We start from the raw sequence: 23944 nt of genomic DNA on the forward strand, positions 1-23944 counted from the left end.
ACAACTCTGAAAAGTGAGTTGATCCACCACTGTGGTTTAGGGTCAGAAGAAATAGAAGAATGTATGAGCTGAAGTGGGGGTACAAAGGCCAAAAACGGGGGGGGGGGGGGTACAGAGGCAGAAGTCAACGTTCTTCAACATGAGTCCCAAATTCGTCCTTTGGATGAACAGCACTCAGGAGTTCCAACAAAGGTGTCTGTCCACATGAAAAATGGAGACCTCGGCCAGGTTCAAGGAGGCCGTTGGAAGCAAGCATGGAATGTCAACAGGGAAACATAGACAATCCCAACCTTTGTCCATGAACAATATCGGAGAGAAGATTCTGGTGTGACGGGAACAGAAAGCTCTGGGGTGTGCATATGTCGGTTTATACTTGGGTCAGATTTGGGTTCTTGGTGATTGATTTTGAACTGGCTGGACACAACATAAAGAATAATAGTGGACATGTGGGAGAGGAATGCAGGTCAGAAAAATGCTGGTAATCCTTGACTTATGACCCAAAAAATTATGTGGCTAAGCGAGATAGTTGTTAAGTGTGTCTTGGCCTGTTTTATGGTTCTTCTTGCCACAGTTATTAAGCGAATCACGCAGTGGCTGAGTTAGCGACGCGGTTGTTAAGTGGCTTCCCCCTTGACTTGGCTTGTCAGAGGGGAATCCCTGTGCCCATAGTAAAGGTGAGTCAGTTCGAAGCATCTGAATTTTGCTCACGTGGCCGTGGGGACGCTGCAGTGGTCACAAATGTGAGAAACACGCGTAAGTCATTCATCATTCATATGGGAGGAGGAGGGAGGGAGGGAGGGAGGGGAAGAAGGAAGGAAGGAAGGAAAAGGAAGGAAGGAAGGAAGGAAGGAAGGAAGGAAGGAAGGAAGGAAGGAAGGAAGGAAGGAAGAAGGAAGGAAGGAAAGGAAGGAAGGAAAAGAGAGAGGGAGGAAGGAAGGAAAATGGAGGGAGGAAGGAAGGAGGGAAAGGAAGGAAGGAAGAAAGAAAAGGAAAAGAAAGAAGAAAGGAAGGAAAAAGGAAGGAAGGAAGGAGGAAGGAGGAAGAAGGAGAGGAGGAAGGAAGGAGGAAGGAAAGAGGGAGGAAGGAAAGGGAAGGAAGGAAGGAAAGAGGAAAGAAAGAAGAAAGGAAGGAAAGAGGGAGGGGGAGGAAGAGGGAAGGGGGGGAGGAAGGAAAAGGAGGGAGGGACAGAGGAAGGAAAAAGGAGGGAGGAAGCAAAGAAAGAAAAAGGGAGGGAGGAAAAAGGAGGGAGAAAGAAAGGAAGAAAAGGAAGAAAGGAAGAAAGGGAGGAAGGAAAAGGGAGGAAGGGGGAGGGAAGGGAGGAAGGAAAGGAGGAAGGGAGGAAGGAAAAGGGAGGGAGGGAGGGAGGGAGGAATTCTCCACAACATTACAGGGATTGAGTTACTCATTTCCTACCTTATTTGAAGGTGTCCAATTGTCAATTGGAGCGTTTGTCCCTTCTCCATCTGCTGATCAAGTTTTCCCTGTTTGGCACTCACTCTCTTTGCTGGATCTTCTGTTCCTAGCAGGATGAGGGAGATTCCCACTGAAGGGAGAGTCAGGGATAAAGAAAGGGGACCCTTTTTCCCACCCCCAGACCACAATTAGGGGAGGGGAGTCAGCCTGGAGCGGCAGTGGGGAAGGGGAGAGGAGCGAGCGCCAGAGAAGTACCAGGGTCTCGTGCACCACTATTCATTTTGCAAACTATAATTAATTTGATGTTTAGATTAATATCCGATGCACTCTCAAAGGTGCACACAAAGCATTTTTCCTTTATTATAATGTTGATTGCTTATTGAGGAGATAAATTTCATTGTCAAGGAATCCCCCGACTTAACAAAACTTTTAGTCTTAGCTGGTATGTCTGCAACAAAGAGCAGAAGTGGGTGCTTTCGCCACTCCAGGCTTGGGCCTGGCCAGGCTTGGGCCTGACAATCTTGACCAGGAAAGGGCACTTAAAAGGGGCAGGGACCACCTGGCATTATCCGGTGACTAATTGGATGGATGGATGGACGGGTAGACAGACAGACAGACAGACAGACAGATAGACAGATAGACAGATAGACAGATGATAGATGGATGGATGGATAGATACATAGCTAGAGAGAGAGAGAGAGAAACAGAGAGACAGAGAGACAGATAGAAAGATGATAAAGGATGGATGGATGGATAGATGATAGATAGATAGATAGATAGATAGATAGATAGATAGATAGATAGATAGATAGATAGATAGATAGATAGATAGATAGAGGTAGGTAGGTAGGTAGGTAGTAGGTAGGTAGGTAGGTAGATAGATAGATAGATAGATAGATAGATAGATAGATAGATAGATAGATAGATAGATAGATGTAGATAGGTAGCTAGGTAGGTAGGTAGGTAAATGGTAGATAGATAGATAAGATAGATAGATAGATAGATAGATAGATAGATATAGATAGATAGATAGATAGATGTAGGTAGGTAGGTAGATAGATAGATAGATAGATAGATAGATAGATAGATAGATAGATAGATAGATAGATAGATAGATAGAGATGATAGATGACAGATGTTGGGATGCATAAGCACACAATCGTGCCTACCGTCTCTGTCCTATTATCCCCAATTATTCGTACCTATTTCCTGTATTTATACCTATGTTTATTATCTTGTAAGCTATTGACAAATAAAATAAAATAAGATAAATAAAATGATAGATAGATATAGATAGATGATAGATACCAGGAGAGAGGATAGATAGATAGATAGATAGATAGATAGATAGATAGATAGATAGATAGATAGATAGATAGATGACAGATGAGAGAGGCTAGATAGATAGATGGATAGGAAGGAAGGAGGGAGGGAGGAGAAAGGAAGGAGGGAGGGCAGGAAGGAAGGAAGGAAGGAAGGAAGAAAGAAAGAAAGAAAGGCAGGAAGGAAGAAGGAAGGACGAGAGGGAAGGAAGGGAGATGACCAGGAGCAAGCTATATATAATCCATCAACCAACCAACCAGCTAATACCTAATTCTCAAGAGTTTGGAAGTTGGAGTCTATGTGCCAAGGTTCCTATGTCCCTTTACTAATGTACTATGTACATCAGAGACTCTTTATTTGTTTCTTTTATTTTCAACTTACATGCCGCCCATCTCACCTGGAGGTGGCCCTAGCCCCATGACGGCGAACCTATGGCACGCATGCCCTCTCTCTTGGGCACATGAGCCATCGACCAAGCTCAGCTCCGCCATGCATGCACGCGCAGGCCTCCCATCGGCCAGCTGGTCCTTGGGTTTCTGCGTGGGGCAGGGCGCATGTGCAGGGGGGGGTCATTCACGGGTGCACACACCTTGTTTTGGGCACAGTGCCAAAAAGGTTAGCCATCACTGCCCTAGGCAGCTTCCTCTGTTTGTTCTCTGTTCCTTCCAGTCAGGGAATCGCCAACTCAGAGGAGCAAACTAATAGTAAGCAACAACCTAACCAAAGAACTACTGCTAAGGCCCCCATCAACACTGACAGGGCAAGATACTAGAGCATAAATTGAAATCAAATCCCACTCCCTTCTAGATTCAAATAATTTTAACAACTGGTTCTCTTCCCTAATGACCATCTGGGTAGGAATGGCTGGGTAGTCATGTGACTAGGTGGGCACACCCAACACTCGACACCACTCATGTTGAGGGGCACTTCGCCTCGCCCAGCCTCTCATGACTGGGGATGCTGCAATGGTCGTAAGTATGAAAAGTGGTCATCAGTCACTTTTTTCAGCGCCATTGTAACTTTGAATGGTCACTAAATGAATTGTTGCAAGCCAAGGATTACCTGTACAGCAATCCAAAAAGCTTCTTTGCTTGCAAAAAGCTGCCCTGAATACCAATCGTTAGATTCGAAATGGGGGAATACAGACTGAAGATCAATGACAGTCACAGCCATCATGGAAACCTAAACCGTTCTGTCTGAATAGCTTCCTTTCCATCAGCAATACCTGCAACCCGGAGTTACAAATCAGGCAGGGTGCCCGAGCACCTTGAGGGATTAAAATAGTTAAAATGCAACTATAATTATCAGCAGTCAACTCTTGCTCATAAAGTGAAACCTTTTAGCGGGGAGGTCGTCTAAGCTCCCCAGAAAGTGGGTGGGCATATTTGGCCTACGAAATGCTGAGCTAAAGAGACAAATTAACAAAATATATATGGGACCCATATTATTTTATAAAATAAAATATTATTTTATTTGTCAAGCCTCCCACGCTTGTCAGTATCATAATAAAATTAGCACATACCACAGATATCTAAATATAAACTTCAAGCCATGTTGCTAAGCCGCCTTATCATGAGAGAAAACTAAAAGGAATTGGAGGATCCACACCCCTACCTCCCTTTTTTTAAAAAAAAAAAAATCATACTATCAGTGAGCAATCGTGTGCCTTTGTCACTCCAAAGCAATGCAAGAGACTCCTGTCCCAAAAGTGTTTTTTCAAGAGGCAACTGGACTTTCTGGAAACCAAAAAAGTCCAGTTGCCTCTTGAAAAAAGCACCTTTGGGACAGCCATGACCTGTACGACAGAAGAATCTCCATAGACAAGAGACTCCTGTGCTTAGTGAACTGACAAAGCACCCGTTCCCACCCAGGAAAAGCAATCCTTAGATCCATTTGCACCACTTAAAGATACCAGCTGGTCTCACTCACGTCACAAGATGTCCTAAGGAAATCATCCAGATTTAAGGAAAGAACATATGCATATACAGAAAGGCAGTAAGAAAATGAGGGCCAAGCTTGCATCCTGCCTCTTGGAAGTACACTCCAAAAGGACAGTGCCAGGAACCAGTAAAGCAGTGTAAAAAGCTTAAAACAACCCTTCCCCTTTAAGAAAGTCAAGCCCCTAATAAAAAAAAAAAAAGCCACCTCTGGAGAAGCTCAGGTGACAGAAAGTCTGGGCATACTGCCAAAAACCATTAGCTGTTACAATGTAACAAGGCTTAACTGCAGAGGCAGTTTCTGAAAACACTTAAGCAGGGCAATAGTAAAGATAAGGATTAGGCTAGAAACACCAGAATGTCTCCTTCCTGCCTTCCTAACAGGATTAACTCTGTAAGGTGGGAAAAAACAAAAGGCTGTTTCTTCCAACAGCCGGTTCACTGCTCAGAAAGTTAGCTAAAGGTTCGCCTGAACCGGTGAGAACTGGCTGAATCCCACCACTGCTTCTGGTGCTGATAAAGTTATCTAGTTGGGTCAGAAAATGTTTGCAAGGAAACAACCAAGCTCAGAGAGCACCAAGGACCAAATAGTTTTCCTCTTCCTCCTCCTCCCCTTGTTTTCCATCCTGCAAACCCCCCTTCCTTCTAGCACTGATTATGTTACCTGGTTAACGGCCACTAAATGTCCACAATGAAACAGACAAGCTCACAGAGCATGAAGAACCTCAAAGTCCTCCTCTACCTCCTACCTCCTCCTTTCTCCTACCTCCTCCTTCCTCCTCCTCCTCCTCCTCTTCCTCCTTCCTTTTCCACCTCTTCCTTCCTTCTCCTCCTTAATAATTGCAGCAAGAAAGGTTGTAAAATGGGCAAAACTCAACAACTATCTCACTTAGCAACAGAAATGTTTGGCTTAATTGTGGTCGTAAGTCAAGGAGTCCCGTATTCCATCCTCCTCCTGCTTAACGTCCAATACTTTCTCTCGAAAAGAACAGACTGAAGTGGTGCCTCTGAGATTCCCATTGTCGTTCAGCTTTGAGCCCTTTTTAAGATCAGGTCGTCCTCGACTCACGACCACCACTGAGCCCCAAATTTCCGTTGTTAAGTGAGACAGCTGTCCGGTGAGTTTTCCCCCTCCCCCTTTGACAATCTTTCTTTTCACAGCGGTCAAGTGAACCCCCACACTGTTGTTAAACTAGTAACAAAATTGTTAAGCGAATCTGGCTTCCCCATTGCTCCCATTGCTCGTCCAAAGGTCGTAAAAGGGGATCACATTGCAACCGTCATAAATACGAGTCAGTTGCCAAGCATCTGAATTTTGATCATGTGACCACGGGGGATGCTGCAGCGGGCCTAAGTGTGAAAAATGGTCATAAGTCACTTTTGTCAGTGCTGTCGTAACTTGGAATGGCCACTAAATGAATTGCTGTGAGTTGAGGATCATCTGTAAAAGTTTCGTCTTCCTTTGGTTCTATTCTGCTTAGATCTCATTTTAAGTACATCCATTGAGAAGCGGAGAGAGCCTCTTGCTCTAATTGGATTTCTTTCTAAATAAAATAAAACATCCCATTTACATTTTTTTTTTAAAAAATCATTTTTTAAAGTCATCTATTTTTATCCCACCCGGGCCACGAGGTGATTTTTCTCAGCAATTATTCTGTACTTACTCTTTCTTATAAATGAACTCCAGCCTGAAGAAATTATATGACGGATCAATGAAAACTTAACATTATATATATATATATTTTTCTGCTCGTATCATCATTTTGCCGTGGAAAACCTCATTTATTTTTAAGAAGAACTGTAATGGGATTATGAGAACTGATAGCCATCTTTATAAAATCATGCCAGCTAGATTTAAGGTTAAATTCTTGTTAAACCCTGTTTCAGAAAGAGTCCATCAAGCCAATGTTAATGATAGCTTTACATCAAAATTCAGTGTAAAACATCAACTACAAACATGCTAAAATATTAAGAAAGAAAGAAAAAACCTAGCTAATTGCTTTCTGACATGGAACAATCTATCGGAGGTTAATAGTACCTTTCCAGCAATGACCAAGTTAATGCAATTTTTTTTTCTGAGTTTTTTTTTGAGGATGCTAAAGGGAAAAAATGTGTTCTCTTTTATGGGTCAGTTAGAGGAGGAGGAGGAGGAGGAGGAGGAGGAGGAGGAGGAGGAGGAGGAGGAGGAGGAGGAGGAGGAGGAGGAGGAGGAGGAGGAGGAGGAGGAGGGAAAGGCTGTAGAATCCTTGATGCTACCTGAACTTGGTTGTTTTCTTGCAGACATTTCATGACAGTGCTAGAAGGGAGTGAAGTTTATGGAGAAGAAAAGGAAGAAGAAGAAGGAGGAGGAGGAGGAGGAGGAAAGGAGGAGGAGGAGGAGGAGGAAGGAGGAGGAGGAGGAGGATTGGAGGGAGGGAGGAGAAAGGGTGCTCTTTGAGCTTTGTTGTTTTCTTGCAGACATTTCATGACAGTGCTAGAAGGGAGTGAAGTTTTGGAGAAGAAAAGGAAGAAGAGAGGAGGAGGAGGAGGAGGAGGAGGAGGAGGAGGAGGAGGAGGAGGAGGAGGAGGAGGAGGAGGAGAGGAGGAGGAGGAGGGAAAGGGTAACTTGATGCTATGAATGGTTGTTTTCTTGCAGACATTTCATGACAGTGCTAGAAGGAGTGAAGTTTATGGAAGAAGAAGAGGAGGAGGAGGAGAGGAGGAGGAGGGGTTGTGTGATCCTAGGTGCTCTTGAGCTTTGTTGTTTTCTGACATTTCGACCCAGTTAGGAACATAATCAGTGCCCGTGGAGAGAGGAGGAGGAGGAGGACTGTGTGATCCTTGATGCAGCGGATTGTTTCCTTGCAGATATTTTATTACCCAACTAGGTTACATTATAAGGGACGCGGTGGCTCAGGGGCTAAGATGCTGAGCTTCTGATCAGAAAGGTCGGCAGTTTGGCGGTTCAAATCCCTAGCGCCGCGGAACTCACGTTCCTTGTCCCAGCAGCTTCTGCCAACCTAGCAGTTTGAAAGCATGTAACAAAAATGCAAGTAGAAAAATAGGGACCCCTTTGATGGGAAGGGAACAGCGTTCCATGCGCCTTCAGCGTTTAGTCACGCCAGCCACATGACCACAGAGACGTCTTCAGACAGTGCTGGAAACAACTAGCATGTATGTGCGAGGGGAACTACCTTTAGGTTACATTATCAATATTAGAAGGGTATGGAATTTGATTTCTGTTTATATTACAAATGGTTTGATTAGAAGGGAATATTTGTAGTTCAGGGTTGAACTGTGGGATCCTTGGTGCTCTCTGAGCTTGGTTGCTTTCTTTGCCAACGTTTGTTTCTTGCACTTTCTGGCACTGATGAGGTTACCAAGTTTGGTAACGATACGTTTGCAAGAAAACCACCCAGCTCAGAGAATAACCAGGAGCCGCATCTTCCCTTCTGCAGTCGCACACAGAATCCAGGCACACAAAGCATGGTTCTCAATCTCCACTCATCCTTCTTTCCAGCCAAAGTATTTCTCTTTGCAATTTCTTCTCTTGGTTGCAACTTCTACATTTCCCCCTTCCCTTCAGATAAATAACCCCTTGTTTTTTTAAAAAAACAACAATCCAGCAACTTTGCCGGACAAGGAACAACGAATGCCCTGAGCTTGCAAATTTCTCCACGCTTAACTGCCTTGCTAAATCAATTATTTTGTGCAGTCCTTTTTGAGGCAATTCCTGGAAAGGGGGAAAAATACCCATAAAACAGATTTATCACAAAACCTTGTCCTCCCATCAACCTTTCTCAGAGTGGTACATATATTTTCTGATTATTAATTAACACGAACAGAGAAGGTGGGTTTTTGTATTTTTAACCTCTGCTATTCTGTTTTTCCCTTCCTCGTTCTTCAAAATTATGCCTTCCTCGTGTTGCACTGTTTTATGAGCAGTGGGAGTAGTTCTCATCCTGAGTTGGCTTCCCCACTGAGTAACTACAGGTAGTATGGCCACAATGGAGCCCAAATTTTATCTTGCTAAGTACAGGTAGTCCTAAACTTACAACAAACCCAAATCCTGCAGCTGTTCTTCATACGTTTTTTGTCTCCAGGCCTTTAATCATCTTAGTTGCTCCTCTTTGCACCTTTTTTTCAAAGTCTCAACATCCTTTTTTGTAATGTGATGAGCAAAAGTGCAGGCAATATTCAGTTTAATCAAGGAATGATCAAGACCACCCCACTAGTACTGACAGGACAAGCCACTAATCTACAAACAGATAGCAAACCTCAGTCCCTTCAAGTACTGATGATGTTACCTGGTTGGGTCATGAAATGTCTGCAAGAAAACAGCCAGGCTCAGAGAGCACCAAGGACCCCACAGTCTTCCTCTTCCTCATACTCCTCCTCCTCCTCTCTTCAAATCCCAATCTTTTCTAGCACTTATGATGTTGCCTATTTGGGTCATGAAATGTCTGTGAGAAAACAGCCAAGCTCAGAGAGCACCAAGGACCCCACAGTCCTCCTCCTCCTCTTCCTCTTCCTCTTCTCTCCTCCTCCTCCTCCTCCTCCTCTTCCTCCTCCTCTTCCTCCTCCTCCTCCTCCTCCCCTCCTCCTCCTCCTCCTCCCCTGCAAACCCCATGCCCTACTAGCACTGCTGATGTTGCCTAGTTGAGTAACGAAATGTCTGCGAGAAAACAACCAAGTTCAGAGAGCACCAAGGACCTCACATTCCTCTTCCTCATACTCCTCATTCTCTTCCTCCTCTTCCTCCTCTTTGTTCTGCTTCACTCCCCTGCAAACCCCACGCCCTACTAACACTGCTGATGTCACCTAGTTGAGTCATGAAATGTCTCTGAGAAAACAACCAAGCTCAGAGAGCACCAAGAACCCCACAGTCCTCCTCTTCCTCATTCTCCTCTTCCTCCTCTCTTCAAATCCCACTCTTTTCTAGCACTGATGATGTTGCCTATTTGGGTCATGAAATGTCTGCAGGAAAACAACCAAGCTCAGAGAGCCTCGAGGACCCCTGCTGTTCAACCCTGAGCTACAAATATTTTTTTTCCCTTGGTACAGAAGTGTAATTTCTAAAAATTCTGGGGAGGGGGGGAAGCAGATCCTGCAAGAATAAGAGTGCTTGTCTGAAGAAATTTTAACAAAGCAACCCTGCCGAGTGTATTTGTGGGAAGCAAATGCTAGAAACAGCAGGACAAAATTGGATGCCGTGAATGGAATATTCCTGCTGAGCTTTAACTCTGCAGAGGGCCAGGACAGAAAACAAAAATCATGTTGGTTTTCTCTCCAAGGAGCTGCGTGGCTTCCTGGATAATATTGTTATTGTTTTAATTGAGTCGCTGCATTGATATCTAGTTTCATCAACAGCTTCTTTTCCATTTTACCGGTTTGAGATTTTTCTGTTGCTTTTGGTCTCTGCAGGAGAACCCAGCAGTGAAAGGCAAAAAAATTCCAGAGGCAAAAGGCATGTTGACTGCTGTGGTGAATTTTTTTTTTCTTCCCCAAGTGGTTTTATTAAAGATTTTATTAAAGTTTACTGTAAGATAAAACATGAATGGAAACAAAAACTGAAAAAAGTTAAAAGAAAGGAGGAGGGAGGGAGAGTGGGAGGGAGAAAGGAAGGAAAGAAGGAGGGAAGGAGGGAAGGAAGGAAGGAAGGAAGGAAGGAAGGAAGGAAGGAAGGAAGGAAGGAAGGAAGGAAGGAAGGAAGGAAGGAAAAAACATAGGAGGGAAGGCACAAGGAAGGAAGGAAAACATGTAGGAGGGATGGCGGAAGAAAGGAAGGAAGGAAAAAGGAAGACAGATGTAGGGAGAAGGAAGGAAGGAAGGAAGGAAGGAAGGAAGAAAAACATGTAGGGAGGGATGGCGGAAGAAAGGAAGGAAAGGAAAAAAGGAAGACAGATGTAGGGAGAAGCGGTAGAAGGAGAAGGAAGGAAGGAAGGAAGGAAGGAAGGAAGGAGGGAGGGAGGGAAGGAAGGAAGAAAAACATGTAGGGAGTGATGGCGGAAGAAAGGAAGGAAGAAAAAAAGGAAGGAAGGAAGGAAGGAAGGAAGGAAGGAAGGAAGGGAAGGAGGGAGGGAGGAAGGAAGAAAAATGAAGGAAGGAAGGAAGGAAGAAAGGAAGGAAGGAAGGAAGGAAGGAAGGAAGGAAGGAAGGAAGGAAGGAAGGAAGGAAGGAAGGAAGGAAGGAAAACATGTAGGGAGAGATGGCAGAAGGAAAGGAAGGGAGGGAGGAGGGAAGGAGGAGGGAGGGAGGAAGGGAGGGAAGGAAGGAAGGAAGGAAGGAAGGAAGGAAGGAAGGAAGGAAGGAAGGAAGGAAGGAAGGAAGGAAGGAAGGAAGGAAGGAAGGAAGGAAGGAAGAAGTTTCTAAATGTTTCAGGCCAGTTCAATAACAACCAAATCATTCTAGTCAATCAAAACCTAGAGTTTACACTGAGCATGCTATACCAAGTTAAATGAAGAAATGTTGGCAAATTCCTGGAAGCTTAGCAGACAAATCAAGCCATCAACAGGCACATAGAGATAAACAACATTTGCACACCATTGTAAATTGTCAAACAATTCAAGATGGCAACCACAACCATTCAATCAAAGCCCCGCCCCTGTTTCCAACAAGTATGGCGTAATTGTTACAACAACCATTTTGATTTTTTTCAATTCCTCCCCCCCCAATTTGCAAACACCCCTAACTGTTGCCCCAAACGGGTATGTTTCCTGCGATGGGAAATACATACAAATATTAGTGTAAGCCAAGGGTCCCCAAACCTGACAACTTTAAGGCTTGAGGACTTTAACTCCCAGAATTCTCCTCTCCAGCTATGGCTGGAGAATTCTGGGAGTTGAAATGCACAAGTCTTAAAGTTGCCAAGTTTGGGAACCTCTGGTTGTAAGCCTTAAAATAGGCTTGACATAGTTGTTGTTGTTTTTTCTTTTCATGTGGCAGAATCCCTACTTTGGTCTCCAAATCCAAGATACAATCCTGGCTCCTGCATTTGTCATCCCCGTGCTATCCACCCAACCATCAAGGACAGCACCTTCTTGGTGACCTATACAAATGCTAATCCAGTAATAAAACCACCAGCAGTTTTGGTGTTATGAAAATTGGGTGGACCAATATTTTGGGTGGGCCAGACAGTAAGAATGATTAACTAGTGGAACAGCTCGCCTCCTGGAGGTGTAGTTGCTCCATCAGTGGAGGTTTTCAAGAAGAGACTGGACAATCTTTCCTTTGGACAAGAAGACCTCTAAAGTCCCTTCCGGCCCTAGTATTATATGATTCTATGAAAATTATCTTGTAGCTTGAGGTGGACATCTCACTGTGATCCTTTATAGATTAACAGAGTCGGAAGGGACCTTGTAGCTCATCTAGTCCAACCCCCCACCCAAGCAGGAGACCCTACACCATTTCTGACAGATGGCAGTCCAATCTCTTCTTGAAAGCTTCCAGGGATGAAGCTCCCACAACTTCCGAAGACAACTTCTGTTCTATCGGTTGATTGTTCTCACTGTCAGGAAACTCCTCCTTATTTCCAGGTTGAGTCTCTCCTTGATCAGTTTCCATCCATTGTTCCTTGTCTGGACTTCGGGTGCCTTGGAAAGTAGGTTGACCCCCTTCCTCCTCTCTGTGGGAGCCCCTCAAATATTGGAAGGCTGCTATCATGTCTCCCCTGGTCCTTCTCTTCACTAGACTAGCCAGGCCCAGTTCCTGCAACCATTCATCGTATGCAGTGGTGGGATTCAACTGGTGTAACAACCGGTTCGGTGAGCACACGTGGTGCATTTGAAAACAGCTCTAAGACTTACCTTACCTTCGGCCCCGGTGAGTAAAACAGCTGAAGCGTGGCACTCCGTTCTTCCATGCCTATCAGCTGGGCTTCAAACAAAGAAAATATAAGACAGACTAGGAAAGAATATAGGAAAGAAAATATAGGACAGACTAGGGCAGGTGTGGGTGGACGAGGCCAACTCATCGCCAGAACAACCGGTTCACTCGAACCAGTCCGAACCGGTTGAATCCCACCCCGACCGTATGTTTTACTCCCTCCTGGCAACACCCCTACCTTCTCTCCTCTGTAAGAATACCTTCAGCAGAGGAACTGTCCATTTCAATGACCCTCTGATGGTCCATCTGGTGTATTCCTCCACCTCAAAAATCTAACTTTTCCATGGCTTGCTTCTCATCCTCCCTCTCGGCCAACTTTCAGCTGAGGCGAACGCTCGACCCATTCCATTCCCAACGCTGCTCACTCAAACCTGCCATGACATTATCAGAAGCTGGAAGTTTCCTGCATCAAGCGCTGGGCGGGGGAGGGGGCAGCTCCTTGCCCGCCTGTTCCATGTTCATCCTTGAAGTGATCTAGCATGGGATGTTCCCGTCACCCCCCTTCAGCTGGTTAAATCCTGCACCTTCCTTGTGTTTTGACAGGCTTTGTGAGTTTTGACAATCCTGCTAGCGCCCAAGCGGCCATCCAGGCCATGAATGGCTTCCAGATTGGGATGAAGAGGCTGAAAGTCCAGCTGAAAAGGCCAAAGGATGCTAACCGTCCTTATTGAAGAATGGTGGGAAACACTGGATAAGCAAGGTCTAGCACAGGTAACTGCTGGGGGTTGGCAAGGAACATCACCTGTTGTCCCATAAGTGTCTCCTGTGTTGTGGACACTAAGTGACTTTTAACCTCTTTAAAACTCTACCTTTTCCTTCTAGAACCCTTTCTGAAGCACCTCAAGGACTTGGCACTACAGGGTTGAGACATTGCAGTGGGTTATAGTGGGGGAGATACGAGGTTGAACTGGTTTTTTAAATTTATTTGTTTGTTTTTTGTTGTTATTGTTTGTTTATTAAATTTCTATGCTGCCCAACTCCCCTACAAGAACATTCTGGGCAGCTTCCAAACTATAGAAGCCAAAAACAAAGTCATCAATAGATTAAAATGAGCCACTATGAAAAGGCTATTAAAAACAGATGCCTACAAGAGTTAAGAGATGGATGGGACAACCTGTCTTCTTGTCCCATCATCCACCTCCAGTGGTGAGGTCTTGTTGTCCCATCAGCCACCTCCAGTGGTGAGGTCTTGTTGTCCCATCAGCCACCTCCAATGGTGAGGTCTCCTGATCCCATCAGCCACCTCCAGTGGTGAGGTCTTCTTGTCCCATCAGCCACCTCCAGTGGTGAGGTCTCCTGATCCCATCAGCCACCTCCAGTGGTGAGGTCTTCTTGTCCCATCAGCCACCTCTGTTAGGGTTTGAGGATTAACCCCTAGCAGAGTATTGCAGCAGTAGTCAAGCCAGGAAGCCAAACGAGAGTGGAAGGGCCCCAGAGTATACACACACTGAAACACAAACACTGTTTGTAGTTTAAATAGTTTTTAATCCAGTTAGAGTTTAAGCATTGTCATTCAGTCCATTAAGTCATTCACAGTATTTCCATCCAGTAAGACTCACTAGTATAGTCCAAGTTAAGAGTTCCTGCAATATCTTTATCAGCCGATAAAGATATCTTCTCCTCCTCCGGTTTCACTCTCCAGAGAAACAAACGCTGGATATTCAGTAGACTTACGCAGTAAATCAGCAAACAGTAGCAAACAATAACAGTTCAGTCACAGGCACTCACAGTCAGTAATCACAGTTAGTCACAGCAAGACACAGTTAGTCGCAGCAGCACACAGTTACAGTTACAGCCAGTTACAGACAGCCAGCTTTCCAGCTTCTAATGCTTCCTTATATTGTAACTTCTAACCGCACCCTTAATCGGCTAATTGCTTGCTGCATTGTGCTTAAAGTGATAAGCACTTAAACCATGATATCTAAGTTTTATATATTTATTCACCCAAACCATATTTAGTATCAATGTTATACCTAACAACCTCCAGTGGCGAGGTCTCCTGATCCCATCAGCCACCTCCAGTGGTGAGGTCTTCTTGTCCCATCAGCCACCTCCAGTGCTGAGTTCTCCTGATCCCATCAGCCACCTCCAATGATGAGCGCCTACCTCAGGGCCCCAAGCCAACCAGCAAACCCAGGTTTTGAGACCCTTCCGGAAGGCCAAAAGAGAGGGTTCCGTTTTCACCTCCGATGGTAGAGTGTTCCAAAGAGGTGGGGCCACAGCAGAAAAGGCCCTTCTGCTTGATACCGTTGACTTTAGTTCCTTAGCAGAGGGGACCTATACCAGGCCTCTTTCCCAAGCACACGTGGGGTGGGCTTATCCCATCCGCTCCTCAGATACCCTGAATTTTGCATTTCTCAACACATCCTCTTTGTTGCAAGCTCCCTTTTTTTAAAAACCACATTTAATCACTGGTTCCAAGTGGGCAATTTCCAAAGAGATCCCTTGAAACTGGCACCAAAAGCAATGGGAGAGTCATTTCCAGATCTCCATCCCCAAGGTCAAGCAGGAATTCTACATCACTCTCGGCATGAGCAAAGAGGCAGAGTTCAATTCACTCTGAGCCACACGTTTATTTAAAGCTGGACAAAGGTGGCTCCTCCCTTAATAGCACTAGCACTTAGACTTATATACCCCTTCACAGTGCTTTACAGCCCTCTCTAAGTGGTTTACAGAGTCAGCCTTTCGCCCCCAACAATCTGGGTCCCACCTCAGAAGGATGGAAGGCTGAGTCAACCTTGAGCCTGGTGAGATTCGAACTGCCAAATTGCAGGCAGCCGGCAGTCAGCAGCAGTAGTAGCCTGCAGTACTGCATTCTAACCCCTGCACCACTGCAGCTCTTTTGCAAGAACCCCAAATGATTTTATTCGGCAGGCGTTTATACAAGCCGGAGGGAGGGGAGCTGTTTGCACGAAAGGTAGATAAAAAGCGGAAGTTGCTACCATAACATTGTTGCTTGCCCAGTACATGTCAGAAGCCTATTTGGAAAGAAACCTCTTTAGCAAACCCAGTTGCTCCTATTTCTGGTTTCCTGTTATCCTTCTCCTAAGCCAGGGCCCCAACCACCGGTCCGCGGACCGTGCCGTCCGTGGAACAAGTCCTACCGGGCCGCTGGCTGCTGGGCGCTGCCATCTTTTTTGATGAAAAAGTGCTTCCGGTGAGCTTTTCCGGTAGAAAGCTCACCGGAAGCACATTTTCATCAAAAAGATGGCGGCGCCAGCGCTCCGGTGAGCTTTTCCGGGTAGAAAGCTCACCGGAAGCACGTTTCATCAAAAAGATGGCGGCGCCCAGCTGATGCCGGTACCGGCCACGGCGTAAAAAGGTTGGGGATCACTGTCCTAAGTTACGTATGATTACAACTCACTTATCCATCTTTAATCCGGTCATATCAAGACAAAGAGTTTTGATCACCAATGTTCATTTTCATTGCTGTTGTTAAAAGAGGAGAGAGGTGCAATACAGGCCCTTGGAGAATATCTCCTCCACAACTGCTCAAGAAAGAGATGGGAACTGGAGTCCCATTCATTGCCGTGGGGTGGGTGCAGTTGGTTGTTTATGAATCTAGAAGCTAGTAAAAGACACCTGTGGACTTGTAATGGTTAAGGAAGGAAGTTAAGTATGCAGATCTGGCATTATGAAGCACATCCAAACATTCTCCATTCTTTGACAAACTTTAGGACGTGAACATTAAGGGAGGTTGGGTTCCGCCACGACGGTCTTCTGAATAGCCTCAGAAAGCATGGGTTGAAAGTCTTGGTGGTGACTGCAGGGACCAAAATGGAGAAACTATTTCAGGATGTATGAGAAACTTTCCAGAACATAATCTTTGAAGGCATCTCAAGAGGTTCAGAGTTGGTAGCTGTGCCTTTAGTTTAACTGTTTTCCTGCTATCAGAATACACCCAAATTGTTGTTACACAGCGTTGTATGTTTCATCCTTTTCCATAATAGCAACTTTGATGGTTGAGAAGGCGAGTAGACAGAGAGGAGAGAAATAGGAGCAAATAGTTATTAGCAGAATGTGGACGTTTCTCAAATCTGGCTTGAGTAGCAGTTGCAAGCTAAGGGGTTGCTAAGTGCCATTCTGCCACTGAGGCGGTGTATTTGCTCCAAAAGTACCACCAGTTAAAATATCAGGTTACTCACACCTTCTTCTATTAGGAATAGGAACTACTGGTTGGAATCAGAGTGGCATGGTTGCCGTTGAATTTTATCCTTTTCATAAGCGTGACGTGAACGTTCAGGTATCAATATGGAGAATAACAGAACATAACAGAATAACAGAGTTGGAAGGGACCTTGGAGGTCTTCTAGTCCAACCCCCTGCTCAAGCAGGAAGCCCTATGCCATTTCAGACAAATGATACACTAGATAGACCTCGGAGTTCTTCTAACTTTGACATATAATTATGCAATTTCTAGAAGAGACCCCTGGAATTTAAGAATGTCCTTTTCTGGTGGCAAAGCTTCTAGAAAGTGCTTTTCTCGGACAAATGTCCAAGCAAATATTTTCTTGACTCCTTCCAAAAGCAAAGTACACTCTCCATGTTGCATTTCTCCTACTATGCCCTCATCTCTCTGGCCTTGTCTGCTCTCTGTTCAGGTGCTATCTCATTTCCCAAATTCTAAAAAATGATCCCAATTCTACCACTGTTCCAAGAAGCCCACCTTCCACCTCTCTCTGGCCTTGTCTGCTCTTTGTGCAGGTGCTACCTCATTACCCAAATTCTAAAAAGTGAGCCCAAATCCACCAGATCTCCAGGAAGCCGTATTCCCGAGGTAACCTAAGATGCTAGGATTTCTCAATCCAACTCAGGAACTAATCAGAATCCAGTTTAGCTTCCCCAAATCATCCCAAATCAGCTGTCTGCTCCCTTCCTTGCCCCGAAGTAGAACCAGTGAACTCAAGGTGTTTGCACAATGGTTGGTCCTTTGGGAAATGAGTTGAAGACTGTGTGAAATGTACATGAAGGAAAATGTGAGGTTTGGCAATACACTTAAATCAACAATGAGCCAAACGAAGAACTTAAGCAGTGGCTTGAGAATAGGATAGGATAGGATAGGATAGGATAGGATAGGATAGGATAGGATAGGATAGGATAGGATAGGATAGGATAGGATAGGATAGGATAGGATAGGATTGATAGGATAGGATAGAATTCTTTATTGACCAAGTGTGATTGGACATACAAGGAATTTGTCTTGGTGCAAATGCTCTCAGTGTACATAAAAGAAAAGATACATTTGTCAAGAGTCAAGAATCATAAGGCACAACACTTAATGATAGTCATAGGGTACAATAAGCAATCGAATCATAGTAGGAAACAGTCAATATAAATCATAAGGATACAAGCGACAAAGTTACAGTCATACAGTCACAAGTGGGAGGGGACGGGTAATAAGGAGTGATGAGAAGATTAATAGTAATAGTAGTGCAGACTTTTTAAATAGTTGGACAGTGCTGAGGGAATTAGTTGTTTAGCAGAGTGATGGCTTTCAGGAAAAAAACTGTCCTTGTGTCCAGTTGTTCTGGTGTGCAGGGCTCTATAGTGTCGTTTTGAGGGGAGGAGTTGAAACAGTTTATGTCTGGGATGTGAGGGGTCTGTAGATATTTTCATAGCCCTCTTTTTGACTCGTGCAGTATACAAGTCAATTGAAGGCAGGTTGGTAGCCGTTGTTTTTTCTTCAGTCCTAATTACCCTCAGAAGTCTGTGTCTGTCCTGTTGGGTTGCAGAACCAAACCAGACAGTTATAGAGGTGCAGATGACAGACTCAATCATTCCTCTGTAGAAAGAATCCGCATTTAATTTGATCAAAGAGCTGGGTAAACCATTCCAAACATATACAAAAAGAGACGTGTAAGGAAGGCCACACCTTGGGGAAGGAATGGAGTCCTTTTATAGCTCCAGAGAAATCAGCTCAGTACCACCAATTCTGGTTCCCTGGCACGTGCCTTCCTCGTAGCTCTGCATTGGCTGTGCAGCAAGGAACAGGAAGGGCTGGATACCTAGCAACACAGGTATTTGTCCAGTGTAACCCTGCCAAACTATAACGTATTCCGTTCCAGGTACCAAGTTATACCAAAAAAAGAAAAAAGCAAGATAGCAAGAATTAGATTACTGGTCGAAGCAAATGGCAGAGGCAATTCTAATTTTTACAGGAGCAAAATAGCAAGTTATTATTATGTCCCACTAATTCTACCTATTGTGCTATTCTACTATTACAGTATGTCCCTTCAGAAGGGAGGGAAGAATGAGAAAAAAAGACAACTATAGGAACTGTAACAAACACTGTAACAAACTCCATCGAGCTACACACCTTAAATAATCCCATCAGCATCTTTTTAATAGGCTTCAATGCCATATTTGAATGCAGATCTGTTTTTTCCCCCATTATTTTCAGTGGTGAGAATAATGTCCTATTTGATTGATTCGTGCATTAGACAAATCCATTTATTCTGACTCTGTAAAGCCTGGCCTACACTCAGGGGACACAAAATTATGCCCCAAATCTACAGGTATAGAATAGGACATCCCTGGCTCAATGGTTATAATGGCGAGAGGGATCTTGGCGTCCCAGTAGACAATCATTTAAGTAGGAGCCAACCGTATGTGGAAGCTGCCAAAAAAAGCCAATGCAATCCTAGGCTGCATTAACAGAGGGATAGAATCAAGATCCGGGAGAAGTTCTACTATCGCTTTACAAAGCCTTAGTAAGATCAGAATTGGAGTCGTGCAACCAGTTTTGGTCACCGCCATTATAAAAAAGATGTGGAGACTCTAGAAAAAGTGCAGAGAAGAGCAACAAAGATGATTAGGGGACTGGAGACCAAAATGTACGAAGAACAGTTGCAGGAAGTGTGTATGTACTCTGTTTTCCTGAAAATACGATCTACCCTGAAAGTAAGTCCTAGTCTGATTTTTTACACATGTGCCCAATATAAGCCCTACCACCAAAATAAGCCCTAATTAAGATCCCACCCACTCCAGAGTGTACGGGTAAAAATTAAGCTACGGTGAGCATGGGGGGAGTGGAGCTGCCTTACTACTTGCCTTTGGACAGTTGTAGCCAGGCCTTGCACACCCCGACACCTTCCTTGCTGGCCCATTTCTTCTGCGGCCGGCAAGGCTGGCAAGACTTTCCTGAAGGCCTCTGTAGCTGATAACAAAGCTCTGGATCGATCCAGAGCTCTCTTATCAGCTGCAGAGACCTTCAGGAAAGCCTTGCCAGCCACAGAAGAAATTCCTGAAGGATTCTGACAGTGAAAAGGAAGCTGGGGGCAATGCATGCAAGACATAAGACATAAGAGTTTATTTGTCATTACACTCGCTAGCAGGTGCAACGAAATGAGGTGCTCTTCCACAAAGTAAAACTGGACAAACACCACTAAAAGAAAAGAAAGAAAAAAATTGAACTAAACACAACCAACCATACAATAATCTCTATGCAATTTAAAAATACCCCATTACTCTCAGCCATTTAAATTCCACAAAAATCTTATGACCCTGCATTCAAACTCAAAACTGCACTTGATAAAAACTGTTCTTAAATCTGGTCGTCCTTGTTCTTAATACCCTAAATCTCCTTCGATGGTAATAGTTCAAAGAGCTGATGTCCCGGATGAGAGGAGTCATTCAATATATTAAGTATCTTTCTTACATCAAGTGAGGTTAGTCAATGGATGGCATCCCCCAAAATAAGACCTGGTGCCTTTTTTTGTGGCAAAAAAATAATAATAAGACAGGGTCTTATTTTGGGGGAATCATTGTATTTATTATACAGCGTGAAATGAAATAATAATGAATATTATAATACATTATACTATGTATAATGAAAAGAAGGACTAGGCACAGGGGTGTCCAACCTTGGCAACTTTAAGACTTGTGGACTTCAACTCCCAGAATTCCTCAGCCAGCAAAGCTCACTGAGCATGCTACACCAAGTTAAATGAAGAAATGTTGGCAAATTCCTGGAAGCTTAGCAGACAAATCAAGCCATCAACAGGCACATAGAGATAAACAACATTTGCACACCATTGTAAATTGTCAAACAATTCAAGATGGCAACCGCAACCATTCAATCAAAGCCCCGCCCCTGTTTCCAACAAGTGTGGCGTAATTGTTACAACAACCATTTTGATTTTTTTCAATTCCTCCCCCCCACCCCCCAATTTGCAAACACCCCCTAACTGTTGCCCCAAACGGGTATGTTTCCTGCGATGGGAAATACATACAAATATTAGTGTAAGCCAAGGGTCCCCAAACCTGACAACTTTAAGGCTTGTGGACTTTAACTCCCAGAATTCTCCTCTCCAGCTATGGCTGGAGAATTCTGGGAGTTGAAGTCCACAAGTCTTAAAGTTGCCAAGGTTGGACACCCCTGGACTAGGGGGGTGACATGATAGCAGTCTTCCAGTACTTGAGGGGCTTCCACGAAGAAGAGGGGGGTTACTTCTAACTCTGTTCTTTTGTTATTCAGAGCTCATATTGGAAAATTCAAGCATGAACGACAAAGGCTCACTTTTTTATTATTATGGCATTAGACGAGAGGGAGGGAAGCGTACTCGGCCGTGAATATTTTTTTAACCAATTTCATGTCTGTTAATCCACCCACTGAAACTGAGCTGCCAATCTTTTTGAGGGAACCACCATTTTAGGATCATCTTGGTGAATCGGGAGCTGGAGATTTTTTTTGAGAGTTAAGAACAGTTATGGAATCAGCCGCATTATCATAGGGATTGAAGGAGGCACTGATACTACTCTGCAAAGCCTTAGTAAGATCGGACCTAGAATACGGCATTTTGGTCACCACAACATAAAAAAAATGTTGAGATTCTAGAAAGAGTGCAGAGAAGAGCAACCAAGATGGTGAGGGGACTGGAGGCTAAAACATACAACGAACGGTTGCAGGAACTGGGCCGGGTTAGTCTAGGGAAGAGAAGGACCAGGGATGACATGATAGCAGTCTTTCAATATTTGAGGGGCTGCCACAGAGAGGAGGAAGGGGTCAAGCTATTTTCTACAGCACCTGAAGGCCAGACAAGGAATAATGGATGGAAACTGATCAATGAGAGATTCAACCTGGAAATAAGGAGAAACTTTCTAACAATGAGAACAACCAACCAACGGAACAGAAGTTGCCCTCAGAAGTTGTGGGAGCTTCATCCCTGGAGGCTTTCAAGAAGAGATTGGATTGCCATCTGTCAGAAATGGTGTAGGGTCTCCTGCTTGGGCAGGGGGTTGGAGTTGATGACCTACAAGGTCCTTTCCAACTCTGTACTGTAAAGTTAGAAAACAGAACTGGGACTCTTTGGACAATTGTCTCTTTCTTGTGTGTGTTGCGCGGGGGGGGCATGAACCCCGCATTTTCTGCCTCATTGAAGGCTGAACTTGATGGCTTCACTTGAACTTTGGAGTTCTACTGCACTAAGTCTAGGTCTTATATTTTAGTAGGACTAACTCTATCCTTGGGCTAAGGCTGCTGGTTCTGGGCTGAACATCCTCACATTATCACTAGATTTCAGAATTGAGAAACTGAAAGGACTCTCTCAATCCCCTTCCATCCTAAATTGGATTCGCAATACAGGATAACAGAGAGTTGGAAGGGACCTTGGAGGTCTTCTAGTCCAACCCCCCGCTCAAGCAGGAAACCCTAAAGCCTTTCAGACAAACGGTTGTCCAGCCCTGTCTTGAAAACCTCCAGTGATGGAGCATCCACCACTTCTGGAGGCAACTTCTGTTCCACTGGTTGATTGTTCTCACTGTCAGGAAATTCCTCTTTGGTTCTAGGTTGCTTCTCTCCTTGATTATTTGGTTCTGTCCTTGAGTATTTTCCACAGTAATGTTCTCTTCTAGTGGTCCTAAGTCGAGGACAACCTGTATAAACTTCTGGAGGAGAATTGTCTAGTAGAAAATGAGCCTGCTTTAAATTCCAAAATAGTTTGCAATAAAAATGTAAGTTCAAATTCTCCACTCCTTTAAAATATCCTAGCCAAAACAGCTGGTCAGCAGGTCAATTAAAGTCCCAGGGATTCAGTTCCATAGAAAGTCAGCCTCTTAGCTTTAAGCTTAGGTTAGGTTGGGTTTGTCTGTTGGTTTTAAATAGCTTGATTTATTTGTCTCAGTGAGACGAAGGTAAAGGAGTCCCTGTGGATTTTATTCCGTTAGTTCAGGGGTGGGCAACTATGGCCCTTTTATGAATTATGGACTTCAACTCCCAGAATTCCTGAGCAAGCCATGCTTGCTCAGGAATTCTGGGAGTTGAAGTCCATAATTCATAAAAGGGCCATAGTTGCCCACCCCTGCGTTAGTTGTTATCGGCTCATCTCCGTTTCAAGGCCATTGATCTAGTGCTGTCCAGAAACATTTCTGCAGTCATGTGGCCAGCATGTGACATCATTGAGGACTGTTACATTCCCACCTAAGTGGTACCTATTTATCTACTTGTGTTTTCATGCTTTCGAACTGCTGGCTGGGCAGGACTGAGGCAAAGACAGGATCTCACTCCATCGTGTGGCGCTCGGGTCTCGAATCTGGGCTGCCGACTTTCCAGCTGACAAGCCCAGTGTCTTAACCGCTGCGCTGCCCTGTTTGTCTCAGAGCCTTTTGACAATTCAGAAATGGGAGCGAATTCCCCAAGCCTGGACTGCACCTCATATAACAACAGGTTGCAGCGGGTGTGTAAAATTCCACACCGCCATGCTGCAGCATTTTGAATAGCCTCACCTTGAAACCCTAAAGTTGCTTGCCGTTTCTGTTTTAAGTTTTTACTGGCAATACTTAGGAGAGTGGTGGTGGTGATGATATGGGGGGAAAATGTAATTGCAATGAATGTGATAAATTTTAGGGTTTGAGGAGGGGGGGAATGGATTCATAAGTGCTGTGACAATCATGAAAAATGGTAAAGCTGAAGGCAGAGATGCAGAAGGGGTGTAGTAGGAGTGAAGGTTGCCTTTGAAGCTGATTGGAGGAAAGTTAACAGCATTATAGAGTTGGAAGGGACCTTGGAGGTCTTCTAGTCCAACCCCTTGCTCAAGCAGGAATCTCTATAACCATTTCAGACAAATAGATGTCCAACTTCTTCTTGAAAAACTCCAGTGGTGGATCATCCACAAGTTCTGGAGGCAAGTTTAATTGTTCTAACTGTCAGGAAATTTCTCCTTAATTCTAAGTTGCTTCTCCCCTTGATTATTTCCTGCCTTCAGGTGCTTTGGAGAATAGTTTATCCCGTCTTCTTTGTGGAAGCCCCTTAATGGTCACTGTTGCCATGGAGAAACTGAAAGGTGACACGAATAAAAGCCCAAACTACAGAGGAGTAACATGAGAAAACATCATTAAAAAACAGACTTGACAACCAAAGAACCGTAAAAAGACTCAGTTTATTCAGAATATTTGCAAATATTAGAATAGGAC

The 23944-nt window shown here is 44.4% G+C and overlaps 1 protein-coding gene across 20 annotated transcripts in view; it reads left to right on the forward strand.

Annotated features, from left to right (window-relative positions):
- The window catches only part of CELF4 (CUGBP Elav-like family member 4), an 823187-nt gene that overhangs the window by 777298 nt on the left and 21945 nt on the right, over window positions 1–23944 (forward strand). For all 20 annotated transcript variants that reach the window (XM_087958740.1, XM_087958742.1, XM_087958750.1 and 17 more), the window contains one exon: window positions 13080–13247. In XM_087958740.1, the coding sequence (XP_087814866.1) occupies window positions 13080–13207 (128 nt within the window). In that variant the 3' untranslated portion in view covers window positions 13208–13247. The remainder of the gene's footprint in view (window positions 1–13079; window positions 13248–23944) is intronic.

The sequence above is a fragment of the Notechis scutatus genome, chromosome 2 (genome assembly GCF_049901735.1).
Source record: "Notechis scutatus isolate UNSWTSFEM ecotype Mainland chromosome 2, rNotScu1.2, whole genome shotgun sequence".
NCBI classification, from domain to species: domain Eukaryota; kingdom Metazoa; phylum Chordata; class Lepidosauria; order Squamata; family Elapidae; genus Notechis; species Notechis scutatus.